The sequence below is a fragment of the Protopterus annectens genome, chromosome 2.part1 (assembly GCF_019279795.1).
Source record: "Protopterus annectens isolate FY-2018-M chromosome 2.part1, PAN1.0, whole genome shotgun sequence".
In the NCBI taxonomy this organism is placed as follows: domain Eukaryota; kingdom Metazoa; phylum Chordata; order Ceratodontiformes; family Protopteridae; genus Protopterus; species Protopterus annectens.
The window spans coordinates 42035613-42051915 of record NC_056729.1 but is presented as its reverse complement, the minus strand read 5'-3'; the positions used below and the strand labels follow the sequence as shown (position 1 = coordinate 42051915).

At 37.1% G+C, this 16303-nt stretch overlaps 1 protein-coding gene across 1 annotated transcript in view; it reads left to right on the top strand.

The window, feature by feature from the left end:
• Positions 1 to 16303, top strand: part of LOC122794819 (alpha-2-macroglobulin-like protein 1) — a 989874-nt gene that overhangs the window by 16421 nt on the left and 957150 nt on the right. Inside the window, exon 2 of the mRNA XM_044063423.1 lies at positions 5886 to 6087. Within this exon, the coding sequence (XP_043919358.1) occupies positions 5886 to 6087 (202 nt within the window). The remainder of the gene's footprint in view (positions 1 to 5885; positions 6088 to 16303) is intronic.

Genomic DNA, 16303 nt, shown 5'->3' with positions numbered 1-16303 from the left:
GCCATCTTGGAAAGTTTAATTTTCCAAACTCTTCAAAAGCTTACAACTTCAGAACTATGAGTTATGAAGAATAGACACACTCTAATTTGTCAGATAATGCAGAAGATTAAAGCTATGAGCTGTTAACAAGTTGCTATCTATAGTATAGGGTCCAAGTCCCTCAGCTTTTGTTTGTCTACCGTATGAATCAGAACAAGTCATTTAATAAGATGATGGTCGGGGGACACTTCAGCTAGGCTCCTCAGTGATCTCTAGGACAGCATCCAAAATAACCCCCTGTGAACCTAAATAATGACAGCAGTATAACAGCATCTGAGACCTGCCACCAAAGTCTCACCCCCTCATGGGAACAAATGTGAAGTATGAGGTATAACTAAATTAGTAGGGATTCATAGTCAGAGAGAGAGCATATAACATTCTTGTTAACATGATAACACTGGAAGTTAACTGAGGGTAACCTGATCTAACAGGTAATGACATAAGTGTTATAATCAAATTTGAATTAACATGGAATTACACAATAGAATGCACAAAGCATGGACACAGTTTAAAAGTAATATTTATGAGATGTATAGACAAATACACAATGCACTTTAATAACTTTCCCACTCTGTCACAATTTACTGTAGCATGTACTTTAGATAAAGTTTGCACACTGCTAATTCTAGAGCCAATGCAGTTTGCATAATTTTTATTAAAAAGTGACTATATGTCATAAATATTTGTTTCTTTAATTTAGATAGATGTACTCTTTCCTGTCTGCTACATTTAACACTTTCTCTCAGTCTGCTTTTCTATTACTTTACATGTACTCAGTGTATACTAATCCTCATTTCATTTCACTTGTTATAAGTGTCATCTATGTACTCTTGATGGCTTTTACTACATGTCACAAGATTAAAACATTTTAGATACTTAAAATAATAAATATTAATGGTAAGAGTTTGTCATGTCAATATTCATTCAGACTTTTAATTCCTTTCACTCTTCCCACATCTGTCCTAACTAAATGGTGCTTTTCAATGATTTGGTCATCTTTATCTTCAGGTTTCTTTTTTATTTTTCAAGATTATTGTAATATTGAGTATTTTACTGATTTTTTCCCTTGCAACTGATTTTTAGTAATTACATTTTTTATTTACAGAAAACTCTTATTGTTTTATATTGTACTGTTTGTGCAAAAACAAACTCCCTTTTTCCATTTTGATTAAATTTTGCTAGTCCTGACTAAAATTCTACTTTTCTACTAATTAAAATATCATTTTACATACCTACCAAAATGATACTTTTATTTTATCCTAGAAACGACTTTGTTTATATCAACATGTTATCACTTACTGAGGGAGCACGTCACCTCTGTGAAGACCTATGGTATTTTTAGACTATATAACTTCATCTTGAACATGCCAGCTAATAACTTTATGTGAATATATACTCACAAATCATCAACATTCTGCTCCCTACAGATAAACCATGGTTTCTTTCAATTTCCTTTGTATTGATTGACTGATTGATTGGTTGATTGATTCATTCATTCATTGATTTATTTAGTCATTCTCTGATTGCCTGTTTTTTTTCCATTTCAAGGATGCAGAACAGCTAGAGCCTATAATAGCACTTGTCGGGTTCAAGGCAGAGAAAGTAATATTGTACATGGTGCTTGTCCATTGTTGGATACAGATACGTGCACACACTTACACATCGTCAGATATACACAGATACACACACTTACACATTCGCATATTCACTACATAAATTATACACACCTATCAGCAACTTGGGCGATCACCAGTAAACCCATGGAATATGTCTGTGAATCATCCTTATAATATTGTTTTACATATTATAATATTGTTTTACATATCATAATATTGTTTTACATATTATAATATTGTTTTACATATCATAATATTGTTTTACATATTATAATATTGTTTTACATAGACATTTATCATTTTCTTACTTTATTCCTTAAACCATATGCAGCAGTGACATCATTTTAAACAATGGGCAAGGTGCATATCTTCATATCAGATGGCGAATGAATATACTCCAGTAGAGTGGTAATGTACAGGTGATTGCCTGATTAACCAAAAAAAAGTTTGCTACTTAAGCTCAGACAGAAAAAAGAAATAGACACTATTTTTGTGCTTGCTAAACAGTGCTTTGCTTTTAGTAATTGCAAAATAATAGAAAAGGTAAATAAAAAACTGAGTTAGGAAAAGTAGCTGCAATAATAAATTAAACAAAATCAATTTAGTGTGCGTGTGAGTGTGCGTGTGTGTGTGTGTGTGTGTGTGTGTGTGTGTGTGTGTGTGTGTGTGTGTGTGTGAGAGAGAGAGAGAGAGAGAGACAGACAGAGACAGAGAATAACTGAGAGAGGGAGGACACATACCTTTCAACTTCTTTCCATAATAATTCATATTACAATAGATTTTCATCAGCATGTATTACAAATAGGAAACTATATCTAGCTTTATTAACTAACTCACCCCTTAATGATTTACCAGAAAATAAAGGGGGCAAATCAGTGACACTCTGAAAAATTAGGAACAGTGTGTGTGTGTGTGTGTGTGTGTGTGTGTGTGTGTGTGTGTGTGTGTGTGTGTGTGTGTGTGTGTGTGTGTGTGTGTGTGTGTGTGTGTGTGTGTGTGTGTTTATGTGTATGTGTTGGTCTTTGCTTCTGGATGTATATCTGTGTATGTGTGACTGTGCTAGTATGTTGATATTAAACAATAATATAACTTATGTAAGCTATATTTGGATATAAAAAATCTCTTCCAACAATTATTACATATGCTAGTGTGACTTTGAAACATTAGGCGAAGAAACTGTTTTACATCAAAAATATAAAAAAATGTATATATATATATATATATATATATATATATATATATATATATATATATATATATATATATGTACACTAATAAAAACACAAATACAAAAACACAAATACAGTAGGGGGTCAATTATCCAAACTAAGTAGGACCTAGGGTAGTTCGGATAATCTAACTGTTCTGATATAATCAAAAATAAACATACATTGAACCAGATAAAAAACTGCAAAAATCTTGTTTTTCTGCATGCTTTTCAATCATTCAGTGATTCTAGTGGACAATAAAGAATATTTTTCACACACGAACGGACTACAAGCTCAAAAAACATGCACAAGGAAATATGTATACCATTCAGGCTTTATGATTTTTCCTACCCAATAATTTTGGTTGGCTGCATTCGGATAATTGATGTTTCTGATCATCAGTGTTAGGATAATGAAACAATTTGACAACTACCCATTGTCTAAGCATGATAATACCCTTGAAGGTAGTTGTTAATTTAGGGAAATAATACCTTTGCAGGGGTATAGATTCCCTTTGTCTGTTGTGTTGGGCCTTGCAACACCTCTGAGTGTGTGTGTTATTCCCTCAATAACATTCACCCTGGAGGAGCTTATTGCTTGAAAAATCATCACCCCCTCTTTTCTCAGTTTTATATGGGGTCATGGTGTTGTTTCAACTGTTGCCACTTCTCTCAATTCAGAGTTTTTCTCTTACCTTCTTTAACAGTCATTCCTACCTTCCAAGGTCACATACAAATCATCCATCTCCTGGTTGGACAGCCTCACCACCTCTTACCCTCGTCTTGTCTCACCCAAATCTTTACTAAATCAAGTTCTCCGTTTTTGCACGTGTGAGCAAATCACAGTAATCTTTTTTTTAGATAGTATGCAGCCAAAATAGACCAGCAAGAACCTCAACTGCATCACCCAATACTGTGGGAGACTAACAATGCCCCCTTAAAGTAAACTTTCTCACATATTCCTGGTGAAAATTTGCATTCACCAATCCAGTCTTCCACACATGGTTTAAAGGTCACAAAAGCAGTACTCTGCTTGTTAGGTAAGGGCAGCCTGTTCCAGAAATGGGATACATACAGGGTTTGGCACCTGTCACACCATTTGGTGTTGTTGACTTTAGTTGACTTAGTGGTACAGATTTAGGTCTAGAAAGAGTGTTTGTTTATCACTGGCTCTAATTAAGTGAAATAATTCAAAGATTGCTTGGATGCTCATAGTGCAGAAGGCTAAGCAAAGATCCTCCTTTGGTAGTCTTTATGACATTGAGTCGAGGGAAAGGGCCTTTAGTCTTTTAGTCTATCAGCACAAACAATGGTACTGAAACCTGATATCTTTTTGATGATGAAACATTGATGTCTCTCAAGATGGTTTAGGTTCTTAGCCAGTTACATGGCAAAGGATGCATTATGTTCGATGATAGGTCTAGTAATAGATGAATGAAGTTGTGCTATAAATTCTTTGGACATTGGTGAGATACTATGAAGGATAAGTTATGCGTGATAGAAAGTTTTATAACCACACAGAGACACTGTAGTCGAAGGGGAATCTGTCATCAATATACTTACCTAATTCTCATTGATTGCAAGAAATTTAAGTCGAATGCTATTTATATGGTAAGCAGTAGTGATGCTACATTTACTAAAAGAAATCTCATTGCATTTATTGTTGTTGAGAGTAAGTCCTGACCTTCTTTGTAAAACGGGACTACATTGGCTTTCCACTATGGTTTCTGGAGTTGGATTTTCACCAGTTTATCTGCTTTTACAAGGAGGTTTTTCAGTGAGATTTGTTAACTTTGGGCATTTTGCTCTACAACCACAATTTGTCCTGGAAGCCTTGGTACGCTGACTTCTTGCCAGCACTGTTTCTTAGTTTGTTTTTTGCCTTATTTCCACTACGGTGTCCTCATTTCTTTATCTATCCCACGGTGTGCACCCTAGTTTCCATTCCCATGGTGCGCACCCTACTTTCCATTCCCATGGTGCGCACCCTACTTTCCATTCCCACGGTGCGCACCCTACTTTCCATTCCCACGGTGCGCACCCTACTTTCCATTCCCATGTTGCGCACCCTACTTTCCATTCCCACGGTGCGCACCCTACTATTCATATCATGCACTTCATCTCCATCATCTCAAGCTTCCCCAGCTGCTCTGCCTTCACTGCCTAGGTTTTTATGTCATATAGAGGCACTGGCCGCATCACAATTTTGTATACCTTGCTTTTCAACGTATTTGTTATTCTTCACCCACACACTTCTGCTGTCATGCTGTGCCACTCGGTTGCAGCTCCTATTATTCTAGCATTGTCTTCATCATTTCCCTCTTGATTTTGTGTAACTAGTATTACCTTCTACTTTTCTGTTACTGATTCTCCACTTTTCTTGTTGTTAAGTTTGCCTTGTTGATAATAATCATATTCTAAATATCTCCCATTATATACTTATGTGTTATTTGTATTAACACAAAAAATGGAAACAGCTATATTATTTATTTGCACAGTCCTCTCTATGCCAAATTAATAAGGCAGAGAGGATCCAGTGCTGTGCTATAGAGTGTCATTTGTTAACAGATCATAACCTTAATCCTGTATGCTAACTGCCAAACTAGCGATATGAATACTTAAACTGTAAGTCCTGTCATTGTTGACAATTGTCCTGTTACGTTTTGGGTAAAAGGTTAACGACTCAGCAGATTCCTTTACTGACAATCACATTATTCTATGATGCAACCACAAAGAAGTCTGAGATGAGTGAAGGCATATTTTTAACATTTAAGTTACTTTTACTCTTTCTAAAATAGCATCTGATAAGAAAACAGAAACCTGTTATGGCTGAAAACTTTTTGTTAGATGTAACACTTTATGTTTTCATGTTTATGCTACTTTGTGTTGTGAATATAAATGTGCAACAGCAAAAAATGTCTTCCTTAGAACATAAATAGGAGTCTAACGGAGGGCAATGAATATATAATCATTTTTATCGCATTTTTAATTCTAGACGATATTTATCTCATTTTTAATTCTAGACGATACTTGGTGTTGTTCCATTCCCAGCTCCAGAGTCTGACAACTTCAAAAGTATGTGTGCACATCGCACATTATGACGCATCTTTTAATTTGAACATCACCCTGGTCAGAGGTGGGAAAAGTCAGCCCATCTTTATAAATAATGTGCCAGCTCCATATCTGCAAGAATCTTCCATCTATTATAACTGTGCTTCATTTAAGGTAAGATTGTTTCTGCCAAAAGTCAAAATTTGCTCTGGTAGAGTGACTGACAAACCATATTTAATTTCAGGAAACTGAAAGCAAACAGACTTGAAACGGAGAGGAATTGTGGACTGAGATTCTTCACGTATCTAAATATGTTGCATTTTTGTAATATATTTTGTGATGCTTCTTTTGAAATATTATTAGAAAATAGCATTTACTTATTTATCTAGTGATGGATTAATTATCTGTGCTAAACTGGAAATACCAGCTAGGCTGAGCCCAATTTTAGTGAAGTCCATGAGAGAAAAGCGCCTCTAGAAGGTAAAAGACAGCAAAGGTTACAGAAACAGGAAGCAATTTTGTACAATGGTTTCATGTGTTAATTACAATACCACCTAAAATGAAAAAATAATTTTTAATATTTGCATCCATTCCATTGCAAGATGAGACAGCAAAGGTTACAGTAACAAGTAAATCATTGTGTGTACATGAAAATTGTAATGCAAGTTATTATAACCAGCATAATTTACATAATTTACATTGCGCTGCATTAATGGATGAACAAACTGGTCCATCCATTTCAGTGGATGGTGTGTTATACTGTTACAACCAGGTGTAACTGTGGCTGGTCAGATTTGTGTATGACGTACAAAAGATACGTTATTATCTTGGTACATATAGGACATAAATGTTGCATAAGAAACTGAGTTAACAAGCTTTAGAATGCTCTTAACAGGTAAAAGGCAACTGTTACAGTTTGACATTCCCAGCTGACAAGTGAAATATGTGTAAGTTGGGGAGGTGTAAACTATGGAATAGGGACAACAGTTAGTTGGCCATATATGTCAGTAGATGGAGAAATGAAAAAGTTGTAAGGGAGTCAGAAGATAGAAGATTGTTTTAGAAGAGGGGATTTGAATTCATACAGAGGAGGCTCAGGCAGCAAAGACATTTCTTGGGACAATGGCTTGGTGGGAGATGTGGGGATTATGGTGTATGGGATGATAGAAGATATGGGAGTCTAATGCATGAATGTCAAGGAGTGGCGACAGGGTAGTCTCAATAATGTTGAGAAACAACGTAAGATCTTAAGGAATAAAGGAACAGAGGGAAGAACTTGAGATGCCTTTTCATTAAAGAGGAAAGTAGGCATAGCAGATTTGTTGTGTACAGAAGAAAATAAAAAAACATTCGTTTTCGAGGTATTGATGGTTCTGGGGAGTATGCAAGAAAGTGAAAATAAGAGAGAAAGGTGAGTGACAGCAAAACGTTTATTGACACCAGGCTAGATTAAACTTGAGAGATTGATTTGATAGGGTATTCTGCAGGCTACATTAGCTGCAATTCATGCTATATTGTAAACTTGATCCAGCTTGCTATAGGGGCTGACTGCATGTTTGTAAGAACATTGGCCTCGTACAGAGAAAAACATGTAAGGTAAACCATGTCAGTCCCATCCAGGCATGACCTATGTAGTTGCTTAGGGCCTGGTGTTGGCTGGCCAGCCCAGCATACAACATTAATTAAAAAAAAAGTTTGAAGTTCTGAACCATGCTGGGCTCTTTAAATCGTACTTAAAAAATAAATAAAAGGCCGAACCAATTTCTTCTGCTTTGTATGACGTTTCTTTCATTGGTTATGTATCCCTTTTCTAGTCTCACTGGCAAATTCTTTGAGCCAATGGGCCTGGCATTGTGAGTCTCAGGAATTGGCATGATTTTGAAATAACATTTAAAGTTGGGCATGCTATTGATTTAAACAGCGCTACAGTAGCATTAATAGAGGTTCCAATGAATGAACCTTTACAGCATTAACAAGGACCACAATAGCTAGAACCCACCTAATCTTACCCTACTCTATGCCTCACCAATATTCACCAATCTCTCTAAAAATAACCTCAATAAACTAGTAACATCCTATCATAACATTGCTAGATTTGCTACAGCATCTACTTTCAGGACCCATCACTGCCTGAACCTAAAAGAACTAGGATGGCGCAAACTCCCCAATCTACTCAAACTCCAACAGCTTACTATAGTGCACAAGACCCTATACCAACCTAGCAAAACCCCAATACTTTCCAGTCTCATTACACCTTACACTAACCTGAGACACCTGTGCTCTTCTAACAAACCTCTGATCCATACTACTAAAACTAACAATTTAGCAGGTGATTGCTTGTTCTCCAATGCTGTTGGAAAAATATGGAATAAGCTTCCATCTGAGATCTCATCTCTCACATCACTCCCTCTGTTTAAAAGGAATCTAAAACTTTATCTCAATAAACACTGGATTTGCTCCTGTACTAACCCAGTCTAACCCTCTCCTCTTTTCTTTTTCTTATTTCTTTCTCACTTCTTCTCTATTCTTTTTCTTCCTCATATCTCTAATACCTTTCCCTTTTCACCTCAATGCATTTTTTTATCAATTTTTATGTTAAATTTCATTGTAATTAATAATATGTTTATGTCACAATAATACTTGTTTTGTAATTTTGTAATTAATACTGGAGCTTTTTCTCCCCGGGCCTCTACTGAAAATGGACATATATCCAGCTAGACTAGCCCGGCCAACAAATGTAAAATAAATAAAAAATAAAATAAATAATTAACAGAGCCACAGTGGTTGATTTCTTTTTAGGCAGAGGTACAGTTGGCTTATTTGTGATTAATGAGAGAGCAGCATTACAACCGTGGATGAATTCTACAAGGAACAATGGTTATTCTTAATTATTTTCAGAATTTTTTTCTTGCAGGAAGTAAGGTGTGTGTGTGTGTGTGTGTGTGTGTGTGTGTGTGTGTGTGTGTGTGTGTGTGTGTGTGTGTGTGTGTGTGTGTGTGTGTGAAATGCCCTGGTTGTGTACACTTTCTATTTAAGTAACTAGCTCAGAGTCAATCCCTACATCTTAGCTACCGAAGACATTAGCCTTAATTCTGCACACCAACTGTTAGATTTCCATTAATTTTTTTTTATTTGTTAAATAATTGAGGATTACAGTTAGTCAATGCCAGTCAGTAGTTTCATAGTTTTTTTTGTGGTTTATTCTCAGAAAATATAATCTGATGCAACACCTATTGTTTTGTTAATTTTTTGAGTGACTTAGAACAACTGGTTTTGCAGAACATCTCTGAATTATCCTCATATTTATGGCCTGTCCTTGAGCAAGTCACTTAACCAGGCAAACCTTTGGGGCAACTGGAGATCTGGGCTAGGCTCTTCAAAGGTCCCCTGGACTACAAGCTTAGAACTATGTACAAACCACAGTAGTTATGGTGTAAAAGAAGTAAACTGATTTTAGTAAAAAAGAGCATCATTATATTTGCCATGTTCTTTGGACGTGCTCCTCAGTTTCCTTGTTCTGTTGAATTTCTATTATTTACATGTGAGCAAATTGGACAGCATGGAGTCTACACGTTTAATGCTAGTGTTTTGACTATGAGTAGATTTTTTTAACTTTAACACTTTGAAATATCTATCTATCTTCACTTAATTTAACTCTTCTCCCTTTCAGTTTCATGCATCTTCAGCTACAAGATGTAATTTAAGGAAAAGAAAGCCTAATTCTAATTGTATATCAACATGTATATATTGTACCTGAATGTAAATCACTGTTATTCTTGTATTTTGTATAATGTTGCTTACTAGTAACTTGAATCTGTTAACAATTGTTATATAACTTTATCTCATCAATGTATATGTAATATGTGGAGCTTTTCTCCCCGGGCCTCCATTGAAAATGGACACTCCTAGGCCCAGTGGACTATCCAGGAAAAGAAATGCAAATAAATAAATAATAAATATTTGTTTTTTTGCAGGTGAACATGTGAAATATACTATATTTGAACTACAGCAGTTTGGCTAACACTTGGTGCAGATGAGTAAGGCTATAAGCTCTTAAAAAGCTGCTTCCTGTAGTACATGGTTTGATTCCCTAAGCATTCATTTGTCTACTATGCGAATCTGCCAAGTTACTTATTTAATTTATTTATTATTCTATTGGCATTTGTTTACCAGGAAAGTCCACTGGTTGAGCCCATTTTCAGTGGAGGTCAGGGGTTAAAAGCTCCACAAATACAATACAGATGAGTGTACGTAGTACATTGAACAAAAATATAGAAAATGCATTATAAACACAAGTGGTATAAAAACAAAGTGCAATGTACAAGATACAACAAATGACATCAATAAACAACAGTAGAAAACAAAACAATAGAAACTGAGGCACTGGTATTAATTAAAGCTGTCTGATAACAATTCAAGGCACATATAGATAATAGATGGCTATCCAATGTCAGGGTGCTCGTCAGCATGGACAGGTAGGTATAGAGGAGTATGAAGGGAAGTTGTAAGTGAAGAGGAAGACTTGTGAAGTCAGGTGATAGCTGCTTGAGGTAAGGAAAAATCACGAATCCTTTTAGAGAGATGTGTGGAGGGAAGTTTTAAAACTTTTAAAACGTTGAAGTATTCGAATGCATGAGGGTAGGCTGGTCCATGTTTTAGCAATGATCCAAGAATATAATAGCTAACCGGCTGGTAGTTTAGGTTTGTAAATTTGAAGAAGATGTTGTTTTTCAGATCTTTGGTTGCGATTTGGGTTCTGATAGATGAATAGATACTTTAGAGAAGGGCAATCTTGTGGTTTATTAATGAGTTTGTGTGTGGTATTTAGTTGAAGATAGGTTAAGTAGTGGGAGAATTCAAGCCAGTTAGTTTGCTTAGGGCAGTGCAGTGGTGGGCAGAATGGCGACTGTTTGTTGCAAATTTAGTATCTTGTTGTAGCATGCTTCTAATTTACTTTTCAGGGAGGAATGGAGTTTAGTTAGCAGAGGAACACAGTAAACTAGGGAAGGAAGTAGGTAGGATGAGGCAAGTACTTGTTTAGTGGGGAAGGAGGGGAACATATTGTGTCTGCAGAGTGTTCCAAGTTTTCTGTGAGTCTTGGAAATATGGTTATGTACATGGAGATCAAATCTGAGGTTATCGTCAATTATTACCTCTAACAGTTTTGTATAGGTGACTAGTTCAATTCTAGTGGAGTTAGGAGAGAGTATATTGAAAAGGGATTTGTCAAGGGGTGTATTTTTCTTGGGAGTGAAAATCATCAGTTTGGTCTTATTGAGGTTCAGGGGCAAGTGATTGTTGTAAAGCTAGGTCTCAGTGGAAAATGCAGTTTGGGTGATCTGCTGTAGTAGAATTGGGTTCTCAGCATTGCAGACTATTGTTGAGTCATCTGCATATTGAACTAGGGTCCTCTGATGGAGGTTATTGCTAAAAATGTTAAACAGAAGTGCTCCTAATATTGAGCCTTGTGGGGCACTGGTGGGCTTGTGAATGTAGGGGGATATGGAGTTTTGCCATTTGACAGCATGTACTCTGTTGGAAAGGTAGCTTTTAAACCAATTAAGAGAAGAGCTGAAAGTCCTATGTTGGCAAATTGAGACAGGAGGATAGTGTGAGTGATGGTATTAGCAAGGTCCAAGAATAATGCAAAGACAATGTTCCTGAGTCACAAGCTTTGTTAACTTAATCTCGGAAAGATATTAGGGTAGTATGGGTACTATGTCCTGGTCTACAGCTATGCTGTGTATGAGAGAGGACCAGTTTTTTTAGGCGAAAATGTAAGAGTTGCTTCTGAATGCATTTCTCTAGAAGTTTACAGATGGGGGAAAGAATGGCAATGGGATGAAAGTTGGAGATTTCAGTGGAAAAGCCCCCTTTGTGGAGGGCTAGAATGATTGTTTTTTTCCAGAGGGTAGGAACATAGGACTCTTGGCTAGATCTATTTATGAGAATACTAATAGGATAGGCTACTGCATCAGAGATGATTTTGAGGTATTTTGTGAGTACACCATTGGCGGCATTAGAGCAAGGTTTTAATTGCATGAGGGGCTTTTTGATGGTTGTAGTGGGGATGGAACAGATTTTGAATTCTACTTGGGGGATAGGTTCTTCAGGGTTACAGTGGTTGGGTAGGGGGAGTGGGTACTTGGTGGAGGGGTAACTTAATGAATTAGTAGTAGAGGGAGAGGGATGAGGTTGAGAATGTTGGGTAAGGTAGGTATTGGTAGGAAAATTATTATTTGGGACTCGGGAGTGGTAGGGAAAAACTGGCTTAAGTTTAGCAATAGTGTCAATAAAATAGGAGTTAAAGATGTGAACAATTTGGTCAGGAGTTTTGTAGGGGTGTGGGCATAGATTAGATTTAGTTTCAGGGTTTAGGATATTATTAATGGAGGACCAGAATAATTTGTGATTATTTCTGTGATTATTTTGCAGATTCCAGTAATATTCGTTTTTGTCTTTTAATATGAGTTTTTTGTTTGGTTGTGAAGCTGTTTGTGCTTTAATATTATAGAGTTATCCTGATGTTTATACCATGACTTCCATGCTTTGTCCCTGGCTAACATCTTTTTTTTTTAGTGGATTTGGTTAGCCAGTAAGCATGATTAGTCCTTGTTCTTTTAGTTCTAGTTGGTGATAGGCTATCTATTATAGTCAAAAAGGTTGTTAAAGTAGAGCAGAGCATCGTCCAGAGAAAGGGTTTTGAGGATGTTCCTGCTGATACTTTTTAGGGTACTGTTGATTGTGTGGGGGTTGACTTTAGATAAATTGTTGACTAGTTTGATGTTGTGTTTTTTGGGATTTATGGGCAGGAGCAGATAATGAAGGCTGGAGGGTGAGCACTAATGGAGTTAGGAAGAGTACCAGCTGCTAAGATCTTAGAAGGGTTTGAAACTAGGACCCAGTCTAGGATGGATCCTTTGCTGGTTCTGTTATTGTATCTAGTAGAGGAGGTGATCAGTTGTGTATACTGAAACAGGTTTATGGGGGAGGAAGTAGTATTAGGAGAGATATTAGATCAGTCAATGTTCACATACCCTATGATAATTCTTAGGTTTTTTATAGTATGGGAGGTGCAGGATATGATTTCCTCCAGTATTGGTATGTTGTTTCCTGGGGGGATGTAAATGACTATGATACAAAGTTTTTTGGAGCTATTGTTTTCTAAGAAGGAGATAACATTTCAGTGTTTTGGAATACTGTGATCTGGTCAGTGAATGGAGGAGGTGATCAGTTGTGTATACTGAAACAGGTTTATGGGGGAGGAAGTAGTATTAGGAGAGATATTAGATCAGTCAATGTTCACATACCCTATGATAATTCTTAGGTTTTTTTATAGTATGGGAGGTGCAGGATATGTTTCCTGGGGGGATGTAAAGGACTATGATACAAAGTTTTTTGGAGCTATTGTTTTCTAAGAAAGAGATAACATTTCAGTGTTTTGGAATACTGGGATCTGGTCAGTGAATGGGATTAGTTTAAGGGTATTAGGGTAAATGATGTCCACACCACCCCCTTTCTTGTGATGTCTATCAGCCCTTAGTATGCTATAGTCAGGAGAGAGTAATTCAGAGTCCCTAATGCTGGGTTTTAAACAGGTCTCTGTAGAGGCAAGAATATCTGTGTTGTTCAGACTTAGCCAGGTGTGTAATTTGGAGGTCTTATTGCAGATGCTTTGTAGGTTTAGTGTGGTTATGTGTAAAGTTTTAGGGATTTTGGGATGGATTCTATTAGTTGGGGAAAGTGTTGTGGATGGGCCTGCATTGGAGTGAATGTCACCAGAGTGAACTAGGTTAGAGGTACTGTGGGAAATTTGGTATGAATGTGAGAAAGTTTGGAACTAATATAATGAAGTATATGGTAATATGTAACGTATGTGGGATGTGAATTAAGTTCAGTAGGGAAGATATAAGTTTAGAAGGACACTTAACAAGGGATTAAACTGATCAGTCACAGCATGAAGTTATGGGAAAGAGTAGTGGAAACTAGGTTAAGAAGGGAGGTGATGATTAGTGATCAGCAGTATGATTTCCTGCCAGGAAAGAGCACTACAGATGCAATGTTTGCTCTGAGAGTGTTGATGGAAAAGTACAGAGAAGGTCAGAAGGAGTTGCACTGTGTCTTTGTGGATTTAGAGAAAGCATATGACAGGGTGCCTAGAGAGGAGTTGTGGCATTGTATGAGGAAGTCGGGAGTGTCAAAGAAGTATGTAAGAGTTGTACAGGATATGTATGAGGGTAGTGTGACAGCGGTGAGGTCTGCGGTGGGAGTGACAGATGCGTTTAAGGTGGAGGTGGGATTACATCAAGGATCAGCTCTGAGCCCTTTCTTATTTGCAATGGTGATGGACAGGTTGACAGATGAGATCAGACAGGAGTCCCCGTGGACTATGATGTTTGCAGATGACATTGTGATCTGTAGTGAGAGTAGGGAACAGGTGGAGGAGACCCTGGAGAGGTGGAGATATGCTCTAGAGAGAAGCGGAATGAAGGTCAGCAGGACTAAGACAGAATCTATGTGTGTGAATGAGAGGGAGGATAAAGGAATGGTGAGGATACAGGGAGTAGAGGTGGTGAAGGTGAATGAGTTTAAGTACTTGGGATCAACAGTTCAGAGTAATGGTGAGTGTGGAAGAGAGCTGAAGAAGAGAGTACAGGCAGGATGGAGTGGGTGGAGAAGAGTGTCAGGAGTGATTTGTGACAGATGAGTACCAGTAAGAGTGAAAGGGAAGGTCTACAAGAGGGTAGTGCGACCAGCTATGTTATATGGGTTGGAGACAGTGGCATTGACAAAAAGGCAGGAGTCAGAACATGACGTGGCAGAGTTGAAGATGTTAAGATTTGCACTGGGTGTGATGAGGATGGACAAGATTAGGAATAAGTATATTAGAGGGTCAGCCCAGGTTGGAAGGTTTGGAGACAAAGCCAGAGAGACAAGATTACATTGGTTTGGACATGTGCTGAGGAGGGATGCAGAGTATATTGGGAAAAAGATGCTAAGGATGAAGCTGCCAGGTAACAGGAAAAGAGGAAGGCCTAAGATAAGGTTTATGGATGTGGTGAGAGAGGACATGCAGGTGGTTGGTGTGACAGAGCAAGATGCAGAGGACAGGATAAAATGGAAACAGTTGATCTGCTGTGGCGACCCCTAATGGGAGCAGCCAAAAGAAGAAGATGAAGAAGAGGGAAGATATAAGTTGGACAGCATGGAGTCTACACGTTTAATGCTAGTGTTTTGACTATGAGTAGATTTTTTTAACGTTAACACTTTGAAATATCTATCTATCTTCACTTAATTTAACTCTTCTCCCTTTCAGTTTTCTGCATCTTCAGCTACAAGATGTAATTTAAGGAAAAGAAAGCCTAATTCTAATTGTATATCAACATGTATATATTGTACCTGAATATAAATCACTGTTATTCTTGTATTTTGTATAATGTTGCTTACTAGTAACTTGAATCTGTTAACAATTGTTATGTAACTTTATCTCATCAATGTATATGTAATACGTGGAGCTTTTCTCCCCGGGCCTCCATTGAAAATGGACACTCCTAGGCCCAGTGGACTATCCAGGAAAAGAAATGCAAATAAATAAATAATAAATATTTGGTTTTTTGCAGGTGAACATGTGAAATATACTATATTTGAACTACAACAGTTTGGCTAACACTTGGTGCAGATGAGTAAGGCTATAAGCTCTTAAAAAGCTGCTTCCTGTAGTACATGGTTTGATTCCCTAAGCATTCATTTGTCTACTATGCGAATCTGCCAAGTTACTTATTTAATTTATTTATTATTCTATTGGCATTTGTTTACTAGGAAAGTCCACTGGTTGAGCCCATTTTCAGTGGAGGTCAAGGGTGAAAAGCTCCACAAATACAATACAGATGAGTGTACGTAGTACATTGAACAAAAATATAGAAAATGCATTATAAACACAAAGTGCAATGTACAAGATACAACAAACAACATCAATAAACAACAGTAAAAAAACAAAACAATAGAAACTGAGGCACTGGTATTAATTAAAGCTGTCTGATAACAATTCAAGGCACATATAGATAATAGATGGCTATCCAATGTCAGGGTGCTCGTCAGCAAGGACAGGTAGGTATAGAGGAGTATGAAGGGAAGTAGTAAGTGAAGAGGAAGACTTGTGAAGTCAGGTGATAGTTGCTTGAGGTAAGGAACAATCACGAATCCTTTTAGAGAGATGTGTGGAGGGAAGTTTTAAAACTTTTAAAACGTTGAAGTATTCGAATGCATGAGGGTAGGCTGGTCCATGTTTTAGCAATGATCCAAGAATATAATAGCTAACCGGTTGGTAGTCTGGGTTTGTAAATTTGAAGAAGATGTTGTTTTTCAGATCTTAGGTTGCGATTTGGGTTCT